We start from the raw sequence: 16,112 nt of genomic DNA, 5'->3' as shown, positions 1-16,112 counted from the left end.
GAGTCAGGGAGGGTCTGAAGACAGAATCCATTAACGTGATGTTCTTAACTCATCTCCTGCTCCTACTAATCAGGTTAACAACATGTTAACTAAGATCTAGGATTACAGCTCTGAGACTGTAGGAGCTGGGGGGTCTGTCATCATTATATATGCACTACCGGTCAAATGTTTTAGAACACCTACTCATTCAAGCAATCCAGGTGAAGCTGGTTGAGAGAATGCTAAGAGTGTGCTAAGCTGTCACCAAGGCAAATGGTGGCTATTTTGAAGAATCTCAAATATAAAATATATTTTGATTTGTTTAACACTTTTTTGGTTACTATATGATTTCATATGTGTTATTTCATAGTTTTGATGTCTTCACAATTATTCTACAATGTAGAAAATAGTAAAAATTAAGAAAAACCCTGGAATGAGTAGGTGTGTCAAACTTTTGACTGGTACTGTATGTATCCACACCCCTTTGCTTTGACAGTCCAAATTGAGCTCAGGAGCATTACATTTCCTTTGATCATCCTTCAGATGTCACTACAACTTGATTGGAGCCCACATGTTTCCAATTAAATTGTTTGGACATGATTTAGAAAGAAACACACCTGTATATATAAGGTCCCAGCTGACAGTGCAGTTGACAGTGCATGCACTGTGATGAGGCATATGTCTGGGGAAGGGTATAAAACAATTTCTAGAGTGTTGAAAGTTTCCAAGAGCACAGTGGTCTTCAAAAAATATGGAACTAACCAGACTCCTCCTAGAGCAGGCCGTCCAACCAAACTGAGCAACCGGGCAAAAAGGACCTTGGTCAGGGAGATGACCATGAACCCAATGACCACTCTGATAGAACTACAGACTTCCTTGGCTGTCTCTACAGTACTTCACCAATCTCGGCTTTATGGGAGAGTGGCCAGATGGAAGCCACTCCTGAGAAAAAGGCACATGGCAGCACGCCTGGAGATTTCAAAAAGAAACGTGAAAGATTCTGAGAGAATAAGGCAAACAATTCTGTGGTCTGTTGTGACAAAAATATAACTCTTTGGCCTGAATGCAAAGCGCTATGTCTGGAGAAAACCAGGCACAGCTCATCACCCATCTAAGTCCATCCCTACTGTGAAGCATGATGGTGGCAGCATCATGCTATGGGGATGCTTTTCAGCAGCAGGGACTGGAATACTGTTACTTGGCCAATCAGGAACATTCACTGTCTTTGTGTTATAGGTTATTGCTGCTGAAAGGTGAATTCCTCTCCCAGTCTCTGGTGTAAAGCAGACTGAAGCACATTTTCCTCTAGGATTTTTCCTGTGCTTAGCTCCATCCTGTTTCTTTTCATCCTGATGTCAAGCATACCCATACCATGACACAGCTACCACCGTTCTTGAAAATAAGGAGGCAGTTATGTGTTGTGTTGGATTTGACCTAAGCATACAGTAATGCTTTGCACTTAGGCACACAAGTACATTCCTTTGTTGTGTTTTTTTGCAGTATTACTTTAGTTCCTTGTTGCATACAATATGCATGTTTAGGAATATTCTGTATATTTGTATTCTTCTTTTCAACTTGATTTGATTTTGTGTGTGTTTGTGACTGGAGGAGGGTGGGGTGGAGGGGGTGTATGGAAAGGTAAACCATCAGTCACTGGCAGCTGATAGGAGATGTATGGTGGGGACTGGGGATCTGGGAGAGAAAGAAAGATAGAGGGAGCGATTGTGTGTGTGTATAGAGTATATAAGGGGTAGAGCAGCAGAGGGATCGCCCCCTTCCATTGATGGATAGCTGAGGTAGGAACAGAGAGACAGGCAAGATCACTGCTCCTCCATCACACACGGCCAATATGCTATCAGACCAACACACACACACACACACACACACACACACACACACACACACACACACACACACACACACACACACACACACACACACACACACACACACACACACACACACACACACACACACACACACACACACACACACACACACACACATCAAGTGAATCACTAGCTAGTTAACATGAATAGCACAGAGGGATTCATTACTACTCATTAACAACCTCTACTTTGCTCTCAGCATTCCTCATCAATTAGGGCCCTGTGTTTTGGGATATCATGTCACATGTCCTAGATTTTAACCTTTATTTTAAGCCTTTTCCAGAAATGACAATTACACCAAAAATAAAAGCATTTGTCTGAGGATGGTGCTGGATCATCTGACATAAAAAGAAAAGGGGAAAGGTTGATGATCGTCCAAAACGTATCATTAACTAGCCTACACACACACACACACACACACACACACACACACACACACACACACACACACACACACACACACACACACACACACACACACACACACACACACACACACACACACACACACTCCCATGCACACACACAGGCACACACACGCACGCACGCACGCAAGCACACACACACACACACGCACGCACACACACACACACACACTCCCATGCACGCACGCACACACACACACTCCCATGCACGCACGCACACACACACACACACACACACACACACACACACACACACACACACACACACACACACACACACACACACACACACACACACACACAACACGTGTGCATTTTCTATGATATAACACAGTTTGAGTTGGCACTCTCGTGTTATATACCGAAAAGATAGTTGCATAACCTAGCTAGCTAGCGCAGCTCCTTCACAAGACACAAAGCAGGTTGAAAGGTTCTCAATATGGTTACACTGTTGAGTGATACGTTGTCATGAAGCCTGGCAACAACAACATAATTACAAGTGTGTCAGGAGGGAGAGAAACATCTTACAGATATTAACCTAACTCACAGGGGAGGCTACAATCACATCCCACCACTAGCTGTCTGAATCCTGTTACACACCGACAGAGGGGAGATTAGTGTGTTACTGACAGAGGGGTATATGTGTACCAGTGACAGAGAGGAGCTCTGGTCCTGTATAGCTCAGTTGGTAGAGCATGGTGCTTGCAACGCCAGAACTAGGGGTTCGACTCCCACCAAAAAGTAAAAATGGATGCATGCATGACCGTAAGTCGCTTTGGATAAAAGCGGCTGCTAAATGGCATATCCTCTACCTGCATCTCCATACCGGCCTACTCAGCACACATACTACAGACCATCAGAAGTTGAGTAATCAGCTAAAGTTAGAATACACAAGTGTGGGAATATAGAACCACCATGAACCACCATGAACCACCATGCACACATGGAACATGTGGGATATCTCCACATGGATCCTAACCAGCCTCTGGTGTTGGCTAAAAGGCTTCCATGTGTGTCCTAGGTGTTGGTCTGTGTTGTAGACATAACTGTTGGTCTGTGTTGTAGACAGAACTGTTGGTGTTGGTCTGTGTTGTAGACATAACTGTTGGTCTGTGTTGTAGACATAACTGTTGGTCTGTGTTGTAGACATAACTGTTGGTCTGTGTTGGAGACATAACTGTTGGTGTTGGTCTGTGTTGTAGACATAACTGTTGGTCTTTGTAGACATAACTGTTGGTCTGTGTTGGAGACATAACTGTTGGTGTTGGTCTGTGTTGTAGACATAACTGTTGGTCTGTGTTGTAGACATAACTGTTGGTCTGTGTTGTAGACATAACTGTTGGTGTTGGTCTGTGTTGTAGACATAACTGTTGGTCTGTGTTGGAGACATAACTGTTGGTCTGTGTTGTAGACATAACTGTTGGTCTGTGTTGGAGACATAACTGTTGGTGTTGGTCTGTGTTGTAGACATAACTGTTGGTCTGTGTTGTAGACATAACTGTTGGTCTGTGTTGGAGACATAACTGTTGGTGTTGGTCTGTGTTGTAGACATATCTGTTGGTCTGTGTTGTAGACATAACTGTTGGTCTGTGTTGTAGACATAACTGTTGGTCTGTGTTGTAGACATAACTGTTGGTCTGTGTTGTAGACATAACTGTTGGTCTGTGTTGTAGACATAACTGTTGGTCTGTGTTGTAGACATAACTGTTGGTCTGTGTTGGAGACATAACTGTTGGTCTGTGTTGTAGACATAACTGTTGGTCTGTGTTGTAGACATAACTGTTGGTCTGTGTTGTAGACATAACTGTTGGTGTTGGTCTGTGTTGTAGACATAACTGTTGATCTGTGTTGGAGACATAACTGTTGGTCTGTGTTGGAGACATAACTGTTGGTCTGTGTTGGAGACATAACTGTTGGTGTTGGTCTGTGTTGGAGACATAACTGTTGGTCTGTGTTGGAGACATAACTGTTGGTCTGTGTTGGAGACATAACTGTTGGTCTGTGTTGGAGACATAACTGTTGGTCTGTGTTGGAGACATAACTGTTGGTCTGTGTTGTAGACATAACTGTTGGTCTGTGTTGTAGACATAACTGTTGGTCTGTGTTGGAGACATAACTGTTGGTGTTGGTCTGTGTTGGAGACATAACTGTTGGTCTGTGTTGGAGACATAACTGTTGGTCTGTGTTGGAGACATAACTGTTGGTCTGTGTTGGAGACATAACTGTTGGTCTGTGTTGGAGACATAACTGTTGGTCTGTGTTGGAGACATAACTGTTGGTCTGTGTTGTAGACATAACTGTTGGTCTGTGTTGTAGACATAACTGTTGGTCTGTGTTGTAGACATAACTGTTGGTCTGTGTTGTAGACATAACTGTTGGTCTGTGTTGTAGACATAACTGTTGGTCTGTGTTGGAGACATAACTGTTGGTCTGTGTTGGAGACATAACTGTTGGTCTGTGTTGGAGACATAACTGTTGGTCTGTGTTGGAGACATAACTGTTGGTCTGTGTTGGAGACATAACTGTTGGTCTGTGTTGTAGACATAACTGTTGATCTGTGTTGGAGACATAACTGTTGGTCTGTGTTGGAGACATAACTGTTAGTGTTGGTCTGTGTTGTAGACATAACTGTTGGTCTGTGTTGTAGACATAACTGTTGGTGTTGGTCTGTGTTGTAGACATAACTGTTGGTCTGTGTTGGAGACATAACTGTTGGTCTGTGTTGGAGACATAACTGTTGGTCTGTGTTGGAGACATAACTGTTGGTCTGTGTTGTAGACATAACTGTTGGTCTGTGTTGTAGACATAACTGTTGGTCTGTGTTGGAGACATAACTGTTGGTCTGTGTTGTAGACATAACTGTTGGTCTGTGTTGTAGACATAACTGTTGGTCTGTGTTGTAGACATAACTGTTGGTCTGTGTTGGAGACATAACTGTTGGTCTGTGTTGGAGACATAACTGTTGGTGTTGGTCTGTGTTGGAGACATAACTGTTGGTGTTGGTCTGTGTTGTAGACATAACTGTTGGTGTTGGTCTGTGTTGGAGACATAACTGTTGGTGTTGGTCTGTGTTGGAGACATAACTGTTGGTATGGTACTCGGTGTTGAACTGTGTTGTAGACATACAGTAACTTTACCTGGAGGTATGTGATCCTATTCTGTACCATGTCAGACAGGTCCTTGGCCTCCTTCTCTCTCCAGTCTCCTGCTCCATCAGCCTGGCTCAGGTAGTGCAGGTCAGTCATGATCGACCTGGGGTCACACACAGTACATTAACACAGGGTTAGAGGTCACAGCTGGGTCACAACATTGTAAGGCTTCCAAGGTGCATTATGTAACATATGTTATCCATGTGTGTTCTGGTGCGGCCTCAACTGGTGAGACCCAGAAAAACTTGCCCCAAACCGAGTGAGATGGAGGACATTCATCAAGGGCCTATGCTCCTTATAGAAGCCTAAGGCTTAAGTGTGTGTGTGTGTGTGTGTGTGTGTGTGTGTGTGTGTGTGTGTGTGTGTGTGTGTGTGTGTGTGTGTGTGTGTGTGTGTGTGTGTGTGTGTGTGTGTGTGTGTGTGTGTGTGTGTGTGTGTGTGTGTGCGTACAGTACCTCTGCTGGTGTCCCAGCTCCTGCAGCAGTGTGTCGATGTGTTTCTGCAGGTCCCCCTGCTCCATGTGACCCAGCTTCTTGACCTCACTGCGGACAAAGTACCAGATCTCCTTCACCCCGTTCTCTATCTTCCTCCGCAGCTCTTCCTGGTTCCTACCTGGCCCTGGAAATAACAACATCAACACGGTCACTCACAGGAGGGAAATGTATGTTTTTTTCAAACATCTTTATGATTAAATGGAATGCATTTCGGGAGAAAACAAGATAATGCACACACACACTCAGCTGAGATTTTCTGTAGCCCCTTAGACACAGATCCTGGATCAGCTTAACACACAGGACCTCACACAGTCAGCTGATCTCTTGAGCAAGGCACTTAACCTCAGACCTGCTCCAGGGGCGCTGCTCTCCTGCTGGTTACAGACTCTTGGGTGACTCAGTGAAAAGAAACATATCCATTTCGATGGACAATAAAGTTTGCCCTTAGAGACAGATCCAGGATTAACATACCCTCACCCTTAAGCCTTAAAAGGGAAAGTGCAAACTGTCCTTAGATCAGTCTCTGGCCTGGGCCCACTTCTTCCTACTTCATTACACATCATGGGAAATGGTGTCACAGACAAATAAGTGTCACAGCGGTTAAGTTAAGGACATTCTAGTACTACAAGGTCAGAGCCATATTACTAATATAGAACTGACCCGCTATTGTTTCTACCGGACAAGTAGCCTAAAGTAGCCTTTAAAGCATTGTTACATTGTTTCTACCGGACAAGTAGCCTAAAGTAGCCTTTAAAGCATTGTTATATTGTTTATACGGGACAAGTAGCCTAAAGTAGCCTTTAAAGCATTGTTATATTGTTTATACGGAACAAGTAGCCTCAGGTAGCCTTTAAAGCATTGTTACACGGGACAAGTAGCCTAAAGTAGCCTTTAAAGCATTGTTACATCAGGTTTCTGATATCAGGTTTACTAGGTCACTCCATACTCACATAATAACAGTCATAGTAATCAATCCTTAACTGTCTTCATGTAGCCTGTTTTCATAATGTTTCCTAAATGACACTTAGGGTTGTGGCAGTATAATGAAGCAGCCGACCCAGAAGAACAGTTGTTTGTGGCGCTCATGTTACAGTGAAGAAAAGGGAATGAAGATTTCTGTCTGAAATAGGAGGAAAGAGGAATGGAGGAGTGGACAGGGAATCCTGCCTGAGAATACTGCTCCTCACTGCCTCCTGTCCTCATTTCCAAGGTGTGTGTGTGTGTGTGTGTGCATGTGCGTGTGTGTGTAAGTGTGTGTGTGTGTGTTTGTGTGTTTGCCTGGGTGTGTGCACACATGTGTGTTATATAAATAATGGGAGCAGTGCTGTATTTTTAGTCTCACTGTACAGAAATGACCGTTATCGACACACATGACATGTATAAAAACATCCAGATATTACATTCCCTCTACCTTCTCATGACGCATGGCTATCGCTCAGGACACTTGTGTACCAGACTAGGTCCAGGGCAATGATGCAAGGCCTCAATGTTAAAAACATACAGTCTTGTCTATCAGTCTTCCAACATCAGTTACATTTCAAGATACACTATACAGTATATACAAAAGTATGTGGACACCACTTCAGATGAGTGGATTCGACTATTTCAGCCACACCTGTTGCTGACAGGTGTATACAATTCGAGCAAACGGTCATGCAATATCCACAGACAAACATTGGCAGTAGAATGGCCTCACTGAAGAGCTCAGTGACTTTCAACGTTGCACCGTCAGGATGCCCCCTTTCTAACAAGTCAGTTCGTCACATTTCTGCCCTCCTGTAAGTGCTGTTATTGTGAAGGTCACACAAGCTCACAGAATGGGACCGCCGAGTGCTGAAGCACGTAGCTCGCAAAAATCGTCTGTCCTCGGTTGCAACACTCACTACCGAGTTCCAAACTGCCTCTGGAAGCAACATCAGCTCAAGTTTGGTGGAGGAGGAATACTGGTCTGGGGCTGACTTTCATGATTCAGGCTAGGCCCTTTAGTTCCAGTGAAGGCGAATATTAACGCTATAGCATACAATGACATTCTAGACGATTCTGTGCTTCCAACAGTTTGGGGAAGGCCCTTTCCTGTTTCATCATGACAATGCTCCAGTGCACAAAGGAAGGTCCATTCAGAAATCGGTGTAGAATAACTTGACTGGCCTACACAGATCCCTGACCTCTACCCCATTGAACACCTTTAAGAACAGTGACTGCGAGCCAGGCCTAATCGCCCAACATCAGTGCCCGACCTCACTAATGCTCTTGTGGCTGAATAGAAGCAAGTCCCCACAGCAATGTTCCAACATCTAGTGGAAAGCCTTCCCAGAAGACTGGAGGCTGTTATAGCAGCAAAAGGGGGACCAACTCCATATTGATATCCATGATTTTGGTATGAGATGTTCAGCGAGCGTCCACATACTTTTGGTCATGTAGTGTACATAGTTCAGCACCTGATTGAGGGAAAGCCCATCCTATGTCTGTGCCTATGGGCAACTCCACTTAAGCTTTAACCCAATATGTGTGTCTGTGTGTTTGTGTGTGTGTGTGTGTGTGTGTGTGTGTGTGTGTGTGTGTGTGTGTGTGTGTCTCACCGTCTCCAGGCAGGCTACGATAGGAGTTGATCTGTTCTTTAGCTCTGATCAGCTGTTCCTCTAGGGTCCGCAGTTTCCCTGCGCTCACCACCTGGCCCCCGTCAGACTGACCCTCTGGTAACCTACAGTATACGGGGAGAGGAGAGGTCAGAGGTCAGTCTCCCTGCGCTCACAACCTGGCCCCCGTCAGACTGACTGTCGGGTAACCTACAGTACAGGGGTAGAGGAGAGGTCAGAGGTCAGTCTCCCTGCGCTCACCACCTGGCCCCCATCAGACTGACCCTCTGGTAACCTACAAGAGAGATGGAGAGGAGAGGTCAGAGGTTAAAGGTCACTCTGCCTGTACTCACCTGGCTCTCTGGTAACCTAGAGACAGGGGAGAGGAAATGAGGAGGGGTCAGTCTGGAATACAGCTAACATCAGTTAGAGGGCCTGGAGCAGGGAGGAGTTTTTTTACACTAGGTGTCCAGCCATGTGTGCGTGTGTGTGTACAGTGTGTGTGTACAGTATAGGTGTGTGTGTGTCTGTGTGTGTGTGTGTGTGTGTGTGTGTGTGTGTGTGTGTGTGTGTGTGTGTGTGTGTGTGTGTGTGTGTGTGTGTGTAAAGTATAGGTGTGTGTGTGTACAGTATAGGTGTGTGTGTACAGTATAGGTGTGTGTGTGTGTCTGTGTGTGTGTGTGTGTAGAGTATAGGTGTGTGTGTGTGTACAGTATAGGTGTGTGTGTACAGTATAGGTGTGTGTGTGTGTCTGTGTATAGTATAGGTGTGTGTGTACAGTATAGGTGTGTGTGTGTGTATGTGTGTACAGTATAGGTGTGTGTGTACAGTATAGGTGTGTGTGTGTGTGCCTGTCCTGCTAGGTCAAGGTGAGTGTCGACAGGCTGATTTCCCTGGGGGCTTTGCATTTGGCTGCGCTCAATCCCACCTCCAAGCGCCAATTTAATGCAATGATCAGAGGTGAGGTATGAGAGTCGACTGAGTGTGTGTTTGTGTGTATGTGTTTATAATGATCAGAGGTGAGGTATGAGAGTCGACTGAGTGTGTGTTTGTGTGTATGTGTTTATAATGATCAGAGGTGAGGTATGAGAGTCGACTGTGAGTGTGTGTTTGTGTGTGTGTGTTTATAATGATCAGAGGTGAGGTATGAGAGTCGACTGTGTGTGTGTTTGTGTGTGTGTGTTTATAATGATCAGAGGTGAGGTATGAGAGTCGACTGTGCGTGTGTTTGTGTGTGTGTGTGTGTTTGTGTGTGTGTGTTTATAATGATCAGAGGTGAGGTATGAGAGTCGACTGTGCGTGTGTTTGTGTGTGTGTGTGTGTTTATAATGATCAGAGGTGAGGTATGAGAGTCGACTGTGCGTGTGTTTGTGTGTGTGTGTGTTTATAATGATCAGAGGTGAGGTATGAGAGTCGACTGTGCGTGTGTTTGTGTGTGTGTGTGTTTATAATGATCAGAGGTGAGGTATGAGAGTCGACTGTGCGTGTGTTTGTGTGTGTGTGTGTTTATAATGATCAGAGGTGAGGTATGAGAGTCGACTGTGTGTGTGTTTGTGTGTGTGTGTTTATAATGATCAGAGGTGAGGTATGAGAGTCGACTGTGTGTGTGTTTGTGTGTGTGTGTTTATAATGATCAGAGGTGAGGTATGAGAGTCGACTGTGTGTGTGTTTGTGTGTGTGTGTTTATAATGATCAGAGGTGAGGTATGAGAGTCGACTGTGTGTGTGTTTGTGTGTGTGTGTTTATAATGATCAGAGGTGAGGTATGAGAGTCGACTGTGTGTGTGTTTGTGTGTGTGTGTTTATAATGATCAGAGGTGAGGTATGAGAGTCGACTGTGCGTGTGTTTGTGTGTGTGTGTGTTTATAATGATCAGAGGTGAGGTATGAGAGTCGACTGTGCGTGTGTTTGTGTGTGTGTGTTTATAATGATCAGAGGTGAGGTATGAGAGTCGACTGTGCGTGTGTTTGTGTGTATGTGTTTATAATGATCAGTGGGGTGTGTGTGTGTGTTTAAAATAATCAGTGGTAAGGCGTGAGAACAGCCAATGACCGCAAGGCAATTCATTCAGTGGCAGTAGCTATTCATCCCCCTACGTCCTGCCGAGAAGAAAGTTAGAGCCACGTGGGGTAAGGGTTCCCCTGGCAGCTCCTCCTCAACAACAAGTAGAAGAGAGAGAAGTAGAGCGGGTCAGTTAAACAAGGTGTGTTGAAGAGCCTTCTGTACACCATGTACAGGACAAGGCTTTCTGAATATCACTACCTCATATAGTGTAATACCTGAAAACATATCAACTGAGTAGGATGACAGTAACTATGAGAGTAACCATGGTGATTGATATTCCCCACCTGTGTCTCCATGGATGCAGAATTGACAGCAGTCTTATCTCAGAAGCCTAGCTGAGAATAAATATCTGTCTATAGCAGGCAACTGTGACATGAAATTATGCGTGGCGTTCTGTAATGGCAAACAGCGGGCTTCCCTGTGTGTGTGTGTGTGTGTGTGTGTGTGTGCGTACGCACGCGTGTGTTTGTAACTGTGTCTGTGTGTGGTTGGTCACATCACAATGCCTGACTCATCAGGAATGCACAGCCACAGTACAGAGATGAAACAGGAGGAGGAAAGAAACTGAAATGTAAAATATTTATGTCATTCATGGCTGGTCAAGGATGAAATGAGGTGAAAGTCAGAGAGGAGGACAGAAGAGGAGGACAGAGAGACTGAGATGGAGAGAAGGGAGGACAGAGAGACTGAGATGGAGAGAAGGGAGGACAGAGAGGCTGAGATGGAGAAGAGGAAGGACAGAGAGGCTGAGATGGAGAGAAGGGAGGACAGAGAGGCTGATATAGAGAAGAGGGACAGAGAGACTGAGATATAGAAGAGGGACAGAGAGACTGAGATGGAGAGAAGGGAGGACAGAGGCTGAGCTGGAGAGAAGGGAGGACAGAGAGGCTGAGATGGAGAGAAGGGAGGACAGAGAGGCTGAGATGGAGAGAAGGGAGGACAGAGAGGCTGAGATGGAGAGAAGGGAGGACAGAGAGACTGAGATGGAGAGAAGGGAGGACAGAGAGACTGAGATGGAGAGAAGGGAGGACAGATAGACTGAGATGGAGAGAAGGGAGGACAGATAGACTGAGATGGAGAGAAGGGAGGACAGATAGACTGAGATGGAGAGAAGGGAGGACAGATAGACTGAGATGGAGAGAAGGGAGGACAGAGAGACTGAGATGAAGAGAAGGGAGGACAGATAGACTGAGATGGAGAGAAGGGAGGACAGAGAGACTGAGATGGAGAGAAGGGAGGACAGAGAGACTGAGATGGAGAGAAGGGAGGACAGAGAGACTGAGATGGAGAGAAGGGAGGACAGAGGCTGAGATGGAGAGAAGGGAGGACAGAGAGGCTGATATAGAGAAGAGGGACAGAGAGACTGAGATATAGAAGAGGGACAGAGAGACTGAGATGGAGAGAAGGGAGGACAGAGAGGCTGAGATGGAGAGAAGGGAGGACAGAGGCTGAGATGGAGAGAAGGGAGGACAGAGAGGCTGATATAGAGAAGAGGGACAGAGAGACTGAGATATAGAAGAGGGACAGAGAGACTGAGATGGAGAGAAGGGAGGACAGAGAGGCTGAGATGGAGAGAAGGGAGGACAGAGGCTGAGATGGAGAGAAGGGAGGACAGAGGCTGAGATGGAGAGAAGGGAGGACAGAGAGGCTGAGATGGAGAGAAGGGAGGACAGATAGACTGAGATGGAGAGAAGGGAGGACAGATAGACTGAGATGGAGAGAAGGGAGGACAGATAGACTGAGATGGAGAGAAGGGAGGACAGAGGCTGAGATGGAGAGAAGGGAGGACAGAGAATGAGATGGAGAGAAGGGAGGACAGAGAATGAGATGGAGAGAAGGGAGGACAGAGGCTGAGATGGAGAGAAGGGAGGACAGAGAGGCTGAGATGGAGAGAAGGGAGGACAGAGAATGAGATGGAGAGAAGGGAGGACAGAGGCTGAGATGGAGAGAAGGGAGGACAGAGAGACTGAGATGGAGAGAAGGGAGGACAGAGAATGAGATGGAGAGAAGGGAGGACAGATAGACTGAGATGGAGAGAAGGGAGGACAGAGGCTGAGATGGAGAGAAGGGAGGACAGAGAGGCTGAGATGGAGAGAAGGGAGGACAGAGAATGAGATGGAGAGAAGGGAGGACAGAGGCTGAGATGGAGAGAAGGGAGGACAGAGAGGCTGAGATGGAGAGAAGGGAGGACAGAGAGGATGAGTAGAAATACAAGCCACCCTGATGCCTGATGCTGGGAATAAAGTATCTCTGGCTGCAACCCAGTGCCGGTAATCAGAGAAAACACAAAACAGCTCTGGGGTGCAGAGTATCTTGGAGCAAAACAGGTGAGTCTCACCCACACACCCAGTGACCAGAGGTTATGAATTCAATCATTTAATGAATGGCTGAGAGGAGGAAGAGGAAGGAATCCCAGCAACTTTAAGAGGTTAATGGGCAGTTTTACCACTGCAGTTACAGCGGATGTGGATGAATGGAAACTGTTAAGGAAATAGGCAGACTCTGTGCAATGGCTGGTATGGTCTGAATGACCCCATAATGCTCCACTATGTAGGCTGAGCGGTGGGATATGTAGGTTGAGCGGTGGGATATGTAGGCTGAGCGGTGGGATATGTAGGTTGAGCGGTGGGATATGTAGGTTGAGCGGTGGGATATGTAGGTTGAGCGGTGGGATATGTAGGTTGAGTGGTGGGATATGTAGGTTGAGTGGTGGGATATGTAGGCTGAGCGGTGGGATATGTAGGCTGAGCGGTGGGATATGTAGGCTGAGTGGTGGGATATGTAGGTTGAGTGGTGGGATATGTAGGTTGAGTGGTGGGATATGTAGGTTGAGTGGTGGGATATGTAGGTTGAGCGGTGGGATATGTAGGTTGAGCGGTGGGATATGTAGGTTGAGCGGTGGGATATGTAGGTTGAGCGGTGGGATATGTAGGTTGAGCGGTGGGATATGTAGGTTGAGCGGTAGGATATGTAGGTTGAGTGGTGGGATATGTAGGTTGAGTGGTGGGATATGTAGGTTGAGTGGTGGGATATGTAGGTTGAGTGGTGGGATATGTAGGTTGAGTGGTGGGATATGTAGGTTGAGTGGTGGGATATGTAGGTTGCGTGGTGGGATATGCAGGTTGAGTGGTGGGATATGTAGGTTGAGTGGTGGGATATGTAGGCTGAGTGGTGGGATATGTAGGCTGAGTGGTGGGATATGTAGGTTGAGTGGTAGGATATGTAGGTTGAGTGGTGGGATATGTAGGTTGAGTGGTGGGATATGTAGGTTGAGTGGTGGGATATGTAGGTTGAGTGGTAGGATATGTAGGTTGAGTGGTGGGATATGTAGGTTGAGTGGTGGGATATGTAGGTTGAGTGGTGGGATATGCAGGTTGAGTGGTGGGATATGTAGGTTGAGTGGTGGGATATGTAGGCTGAGTGGTGGGATATGTAGGCTGAGTGGTGGGATATGTAGGCTGAGTGGTGGGATATGTAGGTTGAGTGGTAGGATATGTAGGCTGAGTGGTGGGATATGTAGGCTGAGTGGTGGGATATGTAGGTTGAGTGGTGGGATATGTAGGCTGAGTGGTGGGATATGTAGGTTGAGTGGTGGGATATGTAGGCTGAGTGGTGGGATATGTAGGCTGAGTGGTGGGATATGTAGGCTGAGTGGTGGGATATGTAGGCTGAGTGGAGGGATATGTAGGCTGAGTGGTGGGATATGTAGGTTGAGCGGTGGGATATGTAGGCTGAGCGGTGGGATATGTAGGCTGAGCGGTGGGATATGTAGGTTGAGCGGTGGGATATGTAGGTTGAGCGGTGGGATATGTAGACTGAGTGGTGGGATATGTAGGTTGAGTGGTGGGATATGTAGGTTGAGTGGTGGGATATGTAGGTTGAGTGGTGGGATATGTAGGTTGAGTGGTGGGATATGTAGGTTGAGCGGTGGGATATGTAGGTTGAGTGGTGGGATATGTAGGTTGAGCGGTGGGATATGTAGGTTGAGTGGTAGGATATGTAGGTTGAGTGGTGGGATATGTAGGTTGAGTGGTGGGATATGTAGGTTGAGTGGTGGGATATGTAGGTTGAGTGGTAGGATATGTAGGCTGAGTAGTGGGATATGTAGGCTGAGTGGTGGGATATGTAGGTTGAGTGGTGGGATATGTAGGCTGAGTGGTGGGATATGTAGGTTGAGTGGTGGGATATGTAGGCTGAGTGGAGGGATATGTAGGCTGAGTGGTGGGATATGTAGGTTGAGCGGTGGGATATGTAGGCTGAGCGGTGGGATATGTAGGTTGAGCGGTGGGATATGTAGGTTGAGCGGTGGGATATGTAGGCTGAGCGGTGGGATATGTAGGTTGAGCGGTGGGATATGTAGGTTGAGCGGTGGGATATGTAGGTTGAGCGGTGGGATATGTAGGCTGAGTGGTGGGATATGTAGGTTGAGTGGTGGGATATGTAGGTTGAGTGGTGGGATATGTAGGTTGAGTGGTGGGATATGTAGGTTGAGTGGTGGGATATGTAGGTTGAGCGGTGGGATATGTAGGTTGAGTGGTGGGATATGTAGGTTGAGCGGTGGGATATGTAGGTTGAGTGGTAGGATATGTAGGTTGAGTGGTGGGATATGTAGGTTGAGTGGTGGGATATGTAGGTTGAGTGGTGGGATATGTAGGTTGAGTGGTGGGATATGTAGGTTGAGTGGTGGGATATGTAGGTTGAGTGGTAGGATATGTAGGCTGAGTAGTGGGATATGTAGGCTGAGTGGTGGGATATGTAGGTTGAGTGGTGGGATATGTAGGCTGAGTGGTGGGATATGTAGGTTGAGTGTCAGCTTGTGGGAAGGGAAGTGAGAGGTACAGTACCAGTCAAAAGTTTGGACACAACTACTCATTCCAGAGTTTTTCTTTATTTTTTACTTATTTCTACATTGTAGAATAATAGTGAAGACATCAACACTATTAAATAACACATTTGGAATCATGTAGTAAGCAGAAAAGTGTTAAACAAATGAAAATATATTTTATATTTGAGATTCTTCAAAGTAGCCACCCTTTGCCTTGATGACAGCTTTGCACACTGTTGGCATTCTTTCAGCCAGCTTCATGAGGTGTCACCCGGAATGTATTTTCAGGTGACACTAATGGACTTAACGTCTAATACATTCATTTTACTGTCACCATAGCTACAGCAATATGTTTGCTAATGTGTCTGGCTTTAGATATGATCGTCCGATGTAGTCGCGCCACTGCCACGAAATAGAAAATACACTCAAAACCCTGCTCAGATGAAGGACAGATAAAAAGTCCCTGAAAAATGATCGAAGTGAAGTCTGCGACTCTGACATGCTCCCAGTCCCAACAGTGATTTACATCATGTATGTGTCTAAATGAATCACTGTCAGGAGTATATCAGAGGCAATATTCCAGGCTACAGTCATACACTGCAGCACACACACACTGCAGCGCGCACACACACACACACACACACACACACACACACACACACACACACACACACACACACACACACACACACACACACACACACACACACAC

General features: G+C 46.2%; 1 protein-coding gene across 1 annotated transcript in view; it reads right to left on the bottom strand.

Moving 5' to 3' along the window:
• LOC120023555 (alpha-(1,6)-fucosyltransferase-like) overlaps positions 1 to 16,112 on the bottom strand; it is a 182,259-nt gene that overhangs the window by 17,141 nt on the left and 149,006 nt on the right. The window contains exons 4-6 of the mRNA XM_038967585.1: positions 8,516 to 8,637; positions 5,898 to 6,060; positions 5,431 to 5,545 (exon numbers count right to left, since the gene is read on the bottom strand). Of these exons, the coding sequence (XP_038823513.1) occupies positions 5,431 to 5,545; positions 5,898 to 6,060; positions 8,516 to 8,637 (400 nt within the window). The remainder of the gene's footprint in view (positions 1 to 5,430; positions 5,546 to 5,897; positions 6,061 to 8,515; positions 8,638 to 16,112) is intronic.

This window comes from Salvelinus namaycush, chromosome 28 (assembly GCF_016432855.1).
Source record: "Salvelinus namaycush isolate Seneca chromosome 28, SaNama_1.0, whole genome shotgun sequence".
Lineage (NCBI taxonomy): Eukaryota > Metazoa > Chordata > Actinopteri > Salmoniformes > Salmonidae > Salvelinus > Salvelinus namaycush.
This window is presented reverse-complemented; position numbering and strand designations above follow the sequence as displayed.